The 15,096-nt window shown below is 39.9% G+C and overlaps 1 protein-coding gene across 3 annotated transcripts in view; it reads left to right on the top strand.

The window, feature by feature from the left end:
* The window catches only part of NCOA1 (nuclear receptor coactivator 1), a gene marked incomplete at its 5' end in the record, with an annotated part of 103,920 nt that overhangs the window by 60,601 nt on the left and 28,223 nt on the right, over window positions 1-15,096 (top strand). For all 3 annotated transcript variants that reach the window (XM_079720972.1, XM_079720973.1, XM_079720974.1), the window contains one exon: window positions 1,029-1,343. In XM_079720972.1, the coding sequence (XP_079577098.1) occupies window positions 1,029-1,343 (315 nt within the window). The remainder of the gene's footprint in view (window positions 1-1,028; window positions 1,344-15,096) is intronic.

The raw sequence follows: 15,096 nt of genomic DNA, 5'->3' as shown, positions 1-15,096 counted from the left end.
CAGGTCCCGTCCCTATTCTTTGTCTCTGTTTTTTCTTTTTTCTTTTGCCCTACCCATGTACATGGGGAGTTTCTTGCCTTTTGGGAGGTCTGAGGTCTTCTACGTTCAGTAGGTGTTCTGTAGGAGTTGTCCCACGTGTAGATGTATTTCGGATGTATTTGTGGGGAGGAAGGTGATCTCTGCGTCTTACTCCTCCGCCATCTTAAAGCTCCTCCTTCTCTCATAAAGAACGCTCAGAAATTCTTGGGTGGGTCCAAGGGGGGCAGAAGGTGGCTGTGGGGTCAGCTGGTGGCCACAATTATCACATGGCTCCCTCTGATGGGTCTGCAATGTGATGTGGAATAGTGAATAAAAGGGTCAGGTCATCCTCAGGGTTCCTATGATTCACTCTAGAGGCCGCCATCAGTATTTTTTTAATGGAGTAGAACAATGTAGAATACAGAGTATCAGAATGCAGAAAAAGGGGAAGTTATGTTTCATGAAACTCTGTTTTCAGTTACACACACACACACAATAGGTCACAATTTAAATTACATTTCTTACAATGAGTAATAGTCAAAAAGTTTAACTATTGCATTCTGTTAGGTCAGCTGTGAATTTTTTTTCAAATGAGATAAAAGCATGAATTCTGTATTTGAGATAGAAAAATTAATCCCTCCTTTAGGAATCTACTTCTCATGGTAACCCATTAAATGTAACATTTGTTGATTCTTAGACTTTGCAGTGAGGTTCTTTTCAAACCGTTTAGCTTTATTTCATTAATGTAAGGCCCTTATTTTAACTATATTTTCATCTCTTTACTGAGATTTTAAACATCTCAGTTAATCTATAACTCCATTTCAGAAGTAACTTTTATAAGTGATTCCTTTAAGTAGCAAACTTCTGGAGAGCTTCATGAATTCAGCATGAATATATTATTATGAAACTTTCTAGAGATAACATGCCCTCAGATCCAAAATCATATAGAGAAGCACGTCATTTATTGCCAGAAATTTATTTGTAAAATGTTCTGGCTTATTTTCCAACAGGGAGGTGGATTAGATGTATTATCAGAGAGATTTCCACCACAACAAGCGACACCACCATTGATGATGGAAGAGAGACCCAACCTTTATTCCCAGCCTTATTCTTCTCCTTCGCCTACTGCCAATCTCTCCAGCCCTTTCCAAGGCGTGGTCAGGCAAAAACCTTCACTGGTGACTATGCCTGTTCAAGTAACACCTCCTCGAGGTGCTTTTTCACCTGGCATGGGCATGCAGACCAGGCAGACTCTAAACAGACCTCCAGCTGCACCCAACCAACTTAGACTTCAACTTCAACAGCGATTACAAGGACAACAGCAGGTGAGTACTCTTGTTCAGCTGGTGATCCTTTTTAAAGGTATGTGCTCACTCTCTGTGTAATAAGACAGCCCAATTGCTACAATAAAAGTGTCAAGTCCACTCCCAGAACCTTTATGACTCAAAGTCATCCTTGGTCTATTAGGGTAAGAATAAGGGACATTCATTCAATTAAAGACTTCTAGCTCATAACAAGGTACTTTGACACCAACAGTTTAAAAGGAATTTACTTTTGTTTTTTGAGATAAGAAATATTTAGGATGAACATAATATGGTTATTAAATTAATAAAATTGAAACATTGATTAATTTCTAAAGTAGAGCATCAAGAGATACTGTTTATCAGACTCACAGACTTAGAGAATGAACTTACGGTTACCAGTGGGAAGGGTGGCGGGAAAGGATAGTTAGGGAGTTTGGGGTTGACATGTACACACTGCTATATTTAAAAAGGATAACCAACAAGGACCTACTGTGTAGCACAGGAACTCTGCTCAATGTTATGTGGCAACCTGGAGGGGAGGGGCGTTTGGGGAAGAATGGATACATGTATATGTATGGCTGAGTCGCTTTGCTGTGTACCTGAAACTTTCACAACACTGTTAATCGGCTATACTCCAATATAAAATAAAAAGTTTAAAAAAAAGAGAGAGATTGTTTATAATTGAACACAAAATGACATTTATGTTGTTTGTAGTTAGAGTGATTAAAGCCTAATGATGTCATAAGACTAGGAGAACAGAGGAAGGGATAGTTTAGGGGTCCTGGGAGTTGTGGGTGAGTTAAGTATTTTCTCTCATGACAAATAATGAGTAGGTATAATGACATAAATATTTAAGATTGTATAAGCAGCACTTATAGGGATAATCATCAAGAACCAAAAACCCAAACTGTTAAAAGTATTGTTTCTGGGAAGCAGGACCGGGACTGTAGATTGTTGCTTCTTGTTATTAATCTTTTGTATTTTTTTAACCATATGTCTATATGAATTTTTAAAAAAGCATTTAAAGAAATTCCCTGGAGCCTTACTAATAGACAAAGGAAGAGGAAGAAGGAGCTAAATTATATTATAAATTATATTAGGCAGCGTGATAAGATGGCTGCAAGGGTTAGCTCTAGTTTCAAGTCCTACTTTTAACCTTATCTGAAGTGGGTTGATAGTCATATTATTGAGCCTTTTAAAGCCTCTGATTCCTCATCTGTAAAAAGAATCTAATAAATAATTCCTTTACCTCATAGGTGTTGTGTAGATTAAATGAGATAATAGATGTAGAGCATAGATGTAAAGCTCTTAGCACAGTGCCTGGCATGTAGTCCCACTTAGTAAATACTAGCTATTATTATAAAATTGTATTCAGTAAATATAACAAATAATATAAAATGTGCTTCCATTCCACTTAAAAGGAGGAAGATGATGAAAGGGAGAAAGAGAGAGATGACATAGGATGAAAAAAAAATATATATATATATATATATATATATATATATATTTTGCGTTACGTGGGCCTCTCACTGTTGTGGCCTCTCCCATTGCGGAGCACAGGCTCTGGATGCGCAGGCTCAGCAGCCATGGCTCACGAGCCCAGCCGCTCCGCGGCATGTGGGATCTTCCCGGACCGGGGCACAAACCCGTGTCCCCTACATCGGCAGGCGGACTCTCAACCACTGTGCCACCAGGGAAGCCCAAAAATATTTTTAATGGTAGACTAAGGAATAATTTTTAAACGCTGGAGTGGAATAAAGGACACAAAGAGGAATTAAGGGAAGAGAAAGAAGAAAACAGAAACAAAGGAAACAATAATACGTTCTGAGTATTATTTAAGATAAACTACTTCTTGTTATAACTTGTCATTCATTATTAGATGGCACAATAAGAAATACTTAATAGTTCCCCTGTATTGAATTTTTCACAAAATATATTTAGGGGGACTATACTAGTTACTGAGACAAATACAAAGAATAAAAGATATAGGCAATTTTCAGAACTTACAATCAGCTTGGGGTATTCAAAACATAGTGTACAGTCAGCCCTCTGTATCTGCAGGTTCCGCATCTGCAGATTAAACCAACTGTGGATCAGAAAGAGTATTTTTTAAAATTCCAGAAAGCCCCAAAAAACAAAACTTTCTGGCAATGAAAACTGCCTGATAAAAGAATAAGCTTCCTTAAAGAATACTTTGTTTTGGCAAGAATTTATGTGGTGGCTGAATCAGGGTTCTCAACCTCATCACAATGAGCATTTGGGGACTGGTTCATTGAAGGATGTTTAGCAACATCCCTGGCCTCTACCCACCAGATTCTAGTAGCAACCCCTCCCCAAGCTGTGGTAACTAAATGTCGTCATATATTGCCAACTCTTCCTTATGGTGCAGAAGTCACCCCTGGTTGAGAACCTCTTGGCCAGATAATCATCTTTCAGGTTTACTGTAGAAGGGCTTCTTGCTAAGGCACTGGAAAAAAATCCATTCAGGCAGATAAAGTGACAGCAAGCCTGAATTGTGTGTGTGTGCACATGTGTGCATTTTATACATATAGGCTGGGTTTGTGCTCTTCCACTGGCCTCAAGCACCACATATCCTTTAGTAACACAAGCCTGGCGATGTGACCTTTAAAGGCTTTTGAATTTGTGTAACCAACTCTAATCTAAGGATTACCAGCTTCTCTCTTCCCACTCCCTAACCCCCAAAGGTTAAGGTTTTGGAGGAGATAAAGGATATGGTGATCCTTTTAGGAAGACGTCCTTGGAAGAAGTAGAATTTGACCTGCTTACTGGAAAATGGGTAGCATTTTAGTAATCAGAAAGAAGAAGCAGTTTAGAGTGAGACTGTTGTACACAGCATTAGTTAGGTTGTACACACAGTTAAGGGGAGGGGAAGATAAACTGAGTTTTTCCAAGGGCAGGAATAATTTTTCTTTAACAGAAAGTCCTTGTAAATTGCTGCTTTTAGAACAATTCCTTCTACTTCTAAAAGTAACCTATTTATTTTCTAAGGTTTTGATTTATTTTCTAAGGTTCTTTTCTCACTTTTACTAGTTCTGAAGCATTTTTCCTCTGTCCCCACCCATTTCATTTACATGTTATCTCACAGTTCAAAGAATATATAAAGCTGTAAGTTTGGAATCCCAACTCCCACACTTCTGGCAATTTTACTTCTCTTCATCACTAAGTATTAATGTATTTTCACCTATCCTCATTGCCTTCTCTTCTGTTTTTAGACTTGCTGTTCTTTCTGCCTTGGGTTAACTCTACCATCCTCTTTGCTACCTGGCATTCTCATCTTTCAAGGTCCCATTGAGCTCACTCATGCTCTTGGTCCCTGCCTTCAGGTCCTAGGCTAAGTTAGTTGCTCCCCCAGTGCTGCTCTACATATCTATATATGCAGTATAGCGCTTGTGCGTTGCACTTCTGTATTGGCCTCTGCCACTCAACACAGAGTTCCCAGAAAATAGAAATTTGCTCACTTTTGTAGCCTGAAAACTTTATATACTATCTTGCATATACTGAGTTTTTTGATAAATCTTTGTAAAACTTATGGTTCATTTAAACTTATGTGCAAGGTCTGTTGAGTTTAAGAAGTATGTAGATTTTCATACTTACGAGCCTTTTAGAACCATAATATTTCTTATCTTTATTTTTGACGTGATTCTGAATGTTTTATCCTATTCCACAGTGCCTTAAAGTTGTAACTTTAATATTTATATTATATTGGGCTTTTCCCTCCAAATCAATTTGTTTTCTAATCTAATGGGAGTCAAAAAATGAATGAAACTAGAGTTGAGAATTGAGCTTTTTGGAGATAGCTGTTTGCAGCTCTTTGGATTCTCTTATAAAATTTTCATAGGCTTTCTAGTTTTCAAATAGTATATTAAAATAAATGTATTAAATATGAATATACTAAAATACATTGATATGTCAGTGTATTTTATAAATAATTTATATATTATTAAGTACCATATAAACACAAAACAGTATTGGTATTATTACTGTTATCTCTCTGAAAAGTTTATTCATATCAAATTGTTGAGTAAGAAATCCTTTAAGCAATAGATTGTTTATCAGGAGATATCACTTGTAAGGATGCTTGTTTTGTTATTTGATAAAGTTAAGGCATGCCTATGACCTGGAATCCTAAGCCTGATATAGATATTATCCTTCAAACTAATGTTCTGTAGAAGATTGTTCTAGGAGATAATAATAAATGTTAATGGCTATATGTCAGAAAAAAAGGTTCATGATAAATAAATTGCATAGTTTATCCCCTTCTTGGAGCTCTGCACTGTGCTTTGGCCAATTAAAGTCTCATAGAATTAATACAGTAAAGAAATCTATTTCACCTTGTGTAACCCATTATTTCCAATGCTTAATACAGCACAGCATGCTATTTTCCTGGCACATCTATTAATATCCTGCAGAACAATGTTCTTTAGAACACCAATTTGGGAAATGCTGGTCTAAAGTAATTACTTCTTCTAGTTAAATAAATAGTCCATTTTCTCAGACCATTTGTTTCTTATATAATTCTCTCCAGCTAATGAAATTACGTCGGATTTTCCCCAAATATATACCCATCAGACAGGTACCCTCCAAGTCAGAAGTACCTCAACTTTTCCATTCATCTTCCAGACCTTTATAGAATGTTCCCTATTGTATATTTACTTTTTTACTCACGACAGTTTAAGACCTAGGGCCGATGTTTCTTTTCTCTCTACTATTGCACGTGTCTGAAATAACTAAGTTTTTTTAAAAAATTTTTATTGGAGTGTACTTGCTTTACAGTGTTGTGTTAGTTTCTACCATACAGCAAAGTGAATCAGCTATACGTATACATATATCTCCTCTTTTCTGGATTTCCTTGCCATTTAGGTCACCACAGAACATTGAGTAGAGTTCCCTGTACTATACACTAGGTTCTCATCAGTTATCTATTTTATACATAGTATCAATAGTGTATATATGTCAGCCCCAATCTCCCAATTCCTCCCACCCCCACCCCCACGTCCCCCTTGGTATCCATACGTGTGTTCTCTAGTCTATGTCTCTATTTCTGCTTTGTAAATAAGATCATCTGTACCAATTTTTTCAGATTCCACATATATGCATTAATATACAATATTTGTTTATCTCTTTCTGACTTACTTCACTCTGTCTGACAGTCTCTAGGTCCATCCACGTCTCTACAAATTACCCAATTTTGTTCCATTTTATGGCTGAGTAATATTCCATTGTATATATGTACCACATCTTCTTTATCCATTCATCTGTCAGTGGACATGTAGATTGCTTTCATGTCCTGGCTGTTGTAAATAGTGCTGCAGTGAACATTGGGGTGCATGTGTCTTTTTGAATTATGGTTTTCTCTAGGTATATGCCCAGGAATGGGATTGCTGGGTCACATGGTAGTTCTATTTTTAGTTTTTTAAGGACCTTCCATACTGTTCTCCATAGTGGCTGTATCAGTTTACATTCCCACCAACAGCACAAGAGGGTTCCCTTTTCTCCACACCCTCTCCAGCATTTGTTGTCTGTAGATTTTGAGATGATGGCCATTCTGACCAGTGTGAGGTGATATCTCAAGGTAGTTTTGATTTGCATTTCTCTAATAATTAGTGGTATTGAGCATCTTTTCATGTGTTTGTTGGCCATCTGTATGCCTTCTTTGGAGAAATGTCTATTTAGGTCTTCTGCCCATTTTTTGATTGGGTTGTTTGTTTTTCTGATATTGAGCTGCATGAGCTGTTTATATAGTTTGGAGATTAATCCTTTGTCAGTTGCTTTGTTTGCAAATATTTTCTCCCATTCTGAGGGTTGTTTTATCGTCTTGTTTATGGTTTCCTTTGCTGTGCAAAAGCTTTTAAGTTTAATTAGGTCCTATTGGTTTATTTTTCTTTTTACTTCCATTACTCTAGGACGTGGGTCAAAAAAGATCTTGCTGCAGTTTATGTCGAAGAGTGTTCTGCCTATGTTTTCCTCTAAGAGTCTTATCGTGTCTGGCCTTACATTTAGGTCTTTAATCCATTTTGAGTTTATTTTTCTGTATGGTGTTAAGGACTGTTGTAATTTCATTCTTTTACATGTAGCTGTCCAGTTCTCCTAGCACCACTTATTTTTTTTTAATAAATGTATTTATTTTATTTATTTATTATTTTTGGTTGCATTGGGTCTTCGTTGCCGCACGGGCTTTCTCTGGTTGCAGCAAGTGGGGGCTACTCTTCATTGTGGTGCACAGGCTTCTCGCTGTGGTGGCTTCTCTTGTTGCGGAGCACGGGCTCTAGGCACGTGGGCTTCAGTAGTTGTGGCTCGCGGGCTGTAGAGCACAGGCTCAGTAGTCGTGGTGCACGGGCTTAGTTGCTCCACGGCATGTGGCATCTTCCTGGACCAGGGCTCGAACCCGTGTCCCCTGCGTTGGCAGGCGGATTCTTAGCCACTGTGCCACCAGGGAAGCCCTCCCAGCACCACTTATTAAAGAGGCTATCTTTTCTCCATTGTATATTCTGGCTTCCTTTCTCATAGATTAGGTGACCATAGGTGCGTGGGTTTACCTCTGGGCTTTCTATCCTGTTCCATTGATCTATATTTCTGTTTTTGTGCCAGTACCATACTGTCTTGATTACTGTAGCCCTGTAGTATAGTCTGAAGTCAGGGAGCATGATTCCTCCAGCTTCATTTTTTTTTTTTCTCAACATTGCTTTTGCTGTTCGAGGTCTTTTGTGTTTCCATACAAATTGTAACATTTTTTTGTTCTAGTTCTGTGAACAATGCCACTGATAATTTGAAAAAGAATGCATTGAATCTATATATTGCTTTGGGTAGTATAGTCATTTTCACAATATTGATTCTTCCAATCCAAGAACATGGTGTGTCTCTCCATCTATTTGTGTTGTCTTTGATTTCTTTCATCAGTATCTTATAGTTTTCTGCATACAGGTCTTTTGCCTCCTTAGGTAGGTTTATTCCTAGGTATTTTATTCTTTTTGTTGCAGTGGTGAATGGGATTGTTTCCTTAATTTCTCTTTCTGATCTTTCATTGTTAGTGTATAGGAATGCAAGAGATTTCTGTGTATTAATTTTGTATCCTGTGACTTTACTAAATTCCTTGATGAGTTCTAGTAGTTTTCTGGTGGCATCTTTAGGATTTTCTTTGTATAGTATCATGTCATCTGCAAACAATGACAGTTTTACCTCTCCTTGGTGAATTTGGATTCGTTTTATTTCTTTTTCTTCTCTGATTGCTGTGGCTAGGACTTCCAAAAGTATGTTGAATAATAGTGGTGAGAGTGGGCACCCTTGTTTTGTTCCTGATTTTAGAGGAAATGCTTTCAGTTTTTCACCATTGAGAAAAATGTTTGCTGTGGATTTGTCATATATGGTCTTTATTATGTTGAGGTAGTTTCCCTCTATGCTTACTTTCTGGAGAGTGTTTTTTATCATAAATGGGTGTTGAATTTTGTCGAAAGCTTTTTCTGCATCTATTGAGATGATCATATGGTTTTTGTTCTTCAGTTTGTTAACACGGTGTATCACATTTATTGATTTGCATATATTGAAGAGTCTTTGCATCCCTGATATAAATCCCACTTGATTATGGTGTATGGTCCTTTCATTGTGTTGCTGGGTTCAGTTTGCTAGTATTTTGTTAAGGATTTTTGTATCTATATTCATCAGTAATATTGGCCTGTAATTTTCATTTTTTTGTGAGATCGTTGTCTGGTTTTCATATCAGGGTGATGGTGGCCTTGTAGAATGAATTTGGGAGTGTTCCGCCCTCTGCAAGTTTTTGGAAAAGTTTGAGAAGGATAGGTGTTAGCTCTTCTCTAAATGTTTGATAGAATTCACCTGTGAAGCTTTCTGGTTCTGGACTTTTGTTTGAAGAGTTTTAATCACAGTTTCAATTTCAGTGCTTGTGATTGGTCTGTTCCTATTTTCTATTTCTTCCTGGTTCAGTCTTGGAAGGTTGTACCTTTCTAAGAATTTGTCCATTTCTTCCAGGTTGTCCATTTTATTGGCATATAGTTGCTTGTAGTAGTCTCTTATGATCCTTTGTATTTCTGCGGTGTCAGTTGAAGTGTGTCCTTTTTCACTTCTAATTTTATTGATTTGAGTCCTCTCCCTCTTTTTCTTGATGGGTCTGACTAAAGGTTTATCAATTTTGTTTATCTTCTCAAAGAACCAACTTCTCGTTTTATTGATTTTTGCTATTTTTTTTTGTTTCTCTTTCATTTATTTCTGCTCTGATCTGTATGATTTCTTTCCTTCTAGTAACTTTGGGTTTTGTTTGTTCTTCTTCCTCTAGTTCCTTCAGGTGTAAGGTTAGGTTGTTTATTTGAGATTTTTCCTGTTTCTTGAGGTAGGATTGTATTGTTATAACCTTCCCTCTTAGAACTGCTCTTGCTGCCACCCATAGGTTTTGGGTCATCGTGTTTTCATTGTCATTTGTTTCTAGGTATTTTTTTATTTCCTTTTTGATTTCTTCAGTGATCTCTTGGTTACCTAGTAGCACACTGTTTAGCCTCCCTGTGTGTGTGTTTTTTACAGTTCTTTTTCCTGTAATTGATTTCTAATCTCATAGCATTGTGGTCAGAAACGATGGTTGATACGATTTCAGTTTTCTTAAATTTACCAAGGCTTGATTTGTGACCCAAGATGTGATCTATCCTGGAGAATGTCCTGTGTGCACTTGAGAAGAAAGTGTATTCTGCTGCTTTCAGATGGAATGTCCTATAAATATCAATTAAGTCTATCTGGTCTCATGTGTTATTTAAGACTTGTGTTTCCTTATTAATTTTCTGTCTGGATGATCTATCCATTGGAGTAAGTGGAGTGCTAAAGTCCCCCACTATTATTGTGTTACTGCTGAATTCCCCTTTTATGGCTGTTAGCATTTGCCTTATGTATTGAGGTGTTCCTGTGTTGAGTGCATAAATATTTACAATTATTACATCTTCTTCTTGGATTGATCCCTTGATCATCATATGGTGTCCTTCCTTCTCTCTTGTGACAGTCTTTATTTGAAAGTCTATTTTTTCTGATACGACTATTGCTACTCTAGCTTTCTTTTGATTTCTATTTGCATGGAATATTTTTCCATCCCCTCACTTTCAGTCTGTATGTGTCCCTAGGTCTGAAGTAGGTCTCTTGTAGACAACGTATATACAGGTCCTGTTTTTGTATCCATTCAGCCAGTCTGTGTCTTTTGGTTGGAGCATTTAATCCATTTACATTTAAGGTAATTATCGATATGTGTGTTCCTATTACCATTTTCTCAATTGTTTTGTGTTTGGTTTTGTAGGTCTTTTTCTTCTCTTGTGTTTCCTGCCTAGAGAAGTTCCTTTAGCATTTGTTGCAGAGCTGGTCTGGTGATGCTGAATTCTTTCAGCTTTTGCTTGTCTGTAGAGCTTTTGATTTCTCCATCAAATCTGAATGAGAGCCTTAATGGATAGAGTAATTTTGGTTGTAGGTTTCTCCCTTTCATCACTTTAAATATATCCTGCCACTCCCTTCTGGCCTGCAGAGTTTCTGCTGAAAGATTAGCTGATAACCTTATGGGGATTCCCTTGTATGTTATTTATTGCTTTTCCCTGCTGCTTTTATTATTTTTTCTTTGTATCTAATTTTTTGTTAATTTGGTTAATATGTGTCTCAGCATGTTTGTCCTTGGGTTTATCCTGTATGGGATGCTCTGTGCTTCCTGGAATTAACTATTTCCTTTCCCACATTAGGGAAGTTTTCGACTATAATCTCTTCAAATATTTTCTCACACCCTTTCTCTTTTTCTTCTTCTTCTAGGACCCCTATAATTTGAATATTGGTGCATTTAATGTTGTGCCAGAGGTCTCTGAGACTGTCCTCAATTCTTTTCATTCTTTTTTCTTTATTCTGTTCCTCAGCAGTTATTTCCACCATTCTGTCTTCCAGCTCACTTATCCGTTCTTCTTCATCAGTTATTCTGCTGTTGATTCCTTCTAGTATATTTTTAACTTCAGTTATTGTGTTGTTCATTAGTGTTTGTTTGTTCTTTAGTTCTTCTAGGTCCTTGTTAAACATTTCTCATATTTCCTCCATTCTATTTCCGAGATTTGGGATCATCTTTACTATCATTACTCTGGATTCTTTTTCAGGTAGATTGCCTATTTCCTCTTTATTTATTTGGTCTTGTGGGTTTTTACCTTGCTCCTTTGTCTGCAACATATTTCTCTGTCTTCTCATTTTGTCTGGCTTACTCTGTTTGAGATCTCCTTTCCGCAGGCTGCAGGGTTGTAGTTCCTCTTGCTTCTTGTGTCTGCCCCCAGTGGGAGAGGTTGGTCCAGTGGCTTTTGTAGGCTTCTTGGTGGGAGGGACTCGTGCCTGTGTTCTGGTGGGTGGAGCTGGATCTTGTCCCTCTGATGGGCAGGGCCACATCAGGTGGTGTGTTTTGGGGTGTCTGTGGGCTTAGTACAACTTGAGGCAGCCCATCTGCTGATGGGTGGGTTTGTGTTCCTGTCTTGCTTGTTGTTTGGCTTGGGGCGTTCAGCCCTGAAGCCTGCAAGCAGTTGGTGGAGCTGGGTCTTGGAGTTGAGATGGAGACCTCCAGGAGAGCTCTTGCCAATTAATATTTCCTGGGCAAGCAAACAGCAACAAAAACAATTAAAAACGAACAAACAAAACCCCAAACAAATGGTAAAAGCAAAACCAAACAAAAACAAAGAAAACAAACACACACACATACAAAATAAGAAACAAAAGCAGAGAAAAAAAAAAAAAAAAAAAAGAGGGCTTCCCTGGTGGCGCAGTGGTTGAGAGTCCGCCTGCCGATGCAGGGGAAACGGGTTCGTGCCCCGGTCTGGGAAGATCCCACATGCCGCGGAGCGGCTGGGCCCGTGAGCCATGGCCGCTGGGCCTGTGCGTCCGGAGCCTGTGCTCCGCAACGGGAGAGGCCACAACAGTGAGAGGCCCACATACCGCAAAAAAAAAAAAAAAAAAAAAAAAAAAAGAGAACAACCAGACAAACAAAAGAACCTCAAAATGAAATCAAACAATTAAAAACAAAATCAACAAAAACAAAAAATAGAAAACAAAAGAAAAGCAGACTGCAAACTGAAGGAAAAAGCAAAGAAAACAAAACAAACACACAAAAATCATTTTTTAAAAATGATTTTAAAAAGATAAGAACAAATAGAACAAAGGTTAAAAAGAAAATAGAACAAAGGAAAGAAAAAAAGAAAAAGAACAACAAAAAGTAACATAGAAATAGAAATATAAAACAATTAAAAATAAAAAATTTTTAAGCTAAATAAAAATAAGAACAAATAATAATAATAAAACAGCAACAAAACAAAACGTTAAAAAAATAGTAATAATTATATTTTCCTGGGGTCTCAGCTATCAGTGTCATTGCCCCCACCATGAGTCACAGCCAACCTTCACCTCCCCAGGAAGCCCTCCAAAGCCTCTAGGTAGGTCTCTGGTCCCTCTGTGGACACTGTGGGTCAGCTAAGACTCTGACCTGGCCCAGCTTCCACATGTACTAGTCCCCAAAGTCCACAGCTGCTAGAGCTAGGCCAGTTTCAGTTGTGGGAACACTCATTGTCCATTCAGATATTCCATAGATGCAGGGTTTACCAAGCTGAAGACAGGGATTTAATCTGTGGTTTATGTAGCTGCATGGAAAGATTTTTGTTCTTCTTCCTTAGTCGATCTGCCCTTGGGGCTTAGCTGTGGTTTTAGCCTCACCTCTGCATTTGGGCCACCCACAGGAGTCTGCCCCCGAGGCTGCCGTGGAGCACTCGGGTCTGCCCTGGTGAGGACAGGGTGTGGAGGTGGCATGACTGCCTGGGTCACGGGGGCCCTGGCAGTGACAGGGGTGTGGCAAAGCCAGTGGCTACAGGCACGAGAGATCTGGCCCAGGTGGGAGGCTTTCCTAGCACCTGGCGGCCGGTGCAAGAAAGTCAGCCCTGGTGGGGGCTTTTACTAGCACCTGGAAGGGCAGGGGCCCAGCACGTGGGGAGAGAGAGGCTGCAGTGGCATCTCTACCCGCTGTGCGTCACTCAACAGAGGCGCCTTGCTTCTATGGCAGTCTGGGTTTCCCCCACAAGCATTCCTCATTGTGGATTTCCTCCCTCCTGTCCCCTTAGGCCATCTTCTCACAGCCAACAGCAGTCCTCCCTGCAGGTTTGCTCTCCAGTCCCCATGGTCCAGCTCTCAGCCCCCATGTGCACCGGCGGACACACATCCCAGTCTGGGGTGTGGAGGGCTGTGGTGCGGACCATCTGTGTAGGTCTGTCCTGTCTGCCACAGGCCGGCCATTTCACCCTCCTCCGACAGCCTCAGATGCTCCCCTTCTGTCCCAACTGATTTCCCCATTGGTGAGGGGACTTCCCTGGATGCGGGAACCTCTCTTCTGCTTCAGCTCCCCTCCAGGGGCACAGATCCCGTCCCACTTCCTCTCCCCTTCTTTTTCCCTTGTTTCTTTCATCCTGCCCAGTTATGCAGGGATCTTTTTTGTCCTTTCCAGTGTCCAAGGTCTTCTACTAGTTTTCGTCTGGTGTTTTGTGAGAATTGTTCCATGTATTCTTGATGCATTTGTGGAAGGAGATGAACTCCATGTCCCCCTACTCCTCCACCATCCTGGTGAATCTGAAATAACTAAGTATTAACATGTTTTAAACAGCATGATAGGGCTTCCCTGGTGGCACAGTGGTTGAGAGTCTGCCTGCTGATGCAGGGGACACGGGTTTGTGCCCCGGTCTGGGAAGATCCCACATGCTGTGGAGCGGCTGGGCCCGTGAGCCATGGCCGCTGAGCCTGCGCATCCGGAGCCTGTGCTCTGCAACGGGAGAGGCCACAACAGTGAGAGGCCCGCATACCACACACACACAAAAAAAGCATGATAAACATGTTTGTGTGTGTATATATGTGTATAAACACTGCAGAACACAATATGGCAGAGCATTTAAAAGTAGAAAACATACACATATATTTATGCATGTAGGTATATATGCATTTATACATATGTATGTACATATATATATATGTATGTTATGTGTATGTGTTCTACTTTTTTAAATTAATTTATTCTTTTATTTTTGGCTGCGTTGGGTCTTCGCTGCTGTGCACAGGTTTTCTCTAGTTACGGCGAGTTGGGGCTACTCTTCGTTGCAGTGCGTGGGCTTCTCATTGCGGTGGCTTCTCTTGTTTTGGAGCACGGGCTCTAAGTGCACAGGCTTCAGTAGTTGTGGCACGCGGGCCCAGTAGTTGTGGCTCGCAGGCTCTAGAGCGCAGCCTCAGTAGTTGTGGTGCACGGGTTTAGTTGCTCCACAGCATATGGGATCTTCCCGGTCCAGGGCTTGAACCCGTGTCCCCTGCATTGGCAGGCAGATTCTTAACCACTGCTCCACCAGGGAAGTCCTGTATTCTACTTTTAAATGCTCTGCCATATTTAGAGTTCGGTAGGCAGAAAATATTTGATAAATGTTAGGAATTGCCAACCTTTTGGCAAATAAACATGGGAAGTAATCTTACTAAACCTGCAATACTAGAACCTCTTAATAATCAATAAAAAGTTTGTGTTACTCTAAAAGGGCCATGCTAGGGCTTCCCTGGTGGGGCAGTGGTTGAGAGTCCGCCTGCCAATGCAGGGGACATGGGTTCGTGCCCCGGTCCAAGAGGATCCCGCATGCCGCGGAGCGGCTGGGCCCATGAGCCATGGCCGCTGGGCCTGCGCATCCGGAGCCTGCGCTCCACAACAGGAGAGGCCACAGTGATGAGAGGCCTGTGTACTGCA

Source organism: Hyperoodon ampullatus, assembly GCF_949752795.1.
Source record: "Hyperoodon ampullatus genome assembly, chromosome: 15".
In the NCBI taxonomy this organism is placed as follows: Eukaryota; Metazoa; Chordata; class Mammalia; order Artiodactyla; family Ziphiidae; genus Hyperoodon; species Hyperoodon ampullatus.
The sequence above is the reverse complement of the archived record's forward strand: the minus strand, read 5'-3'. Positions and strand labels throughout refer to the sequence as shown.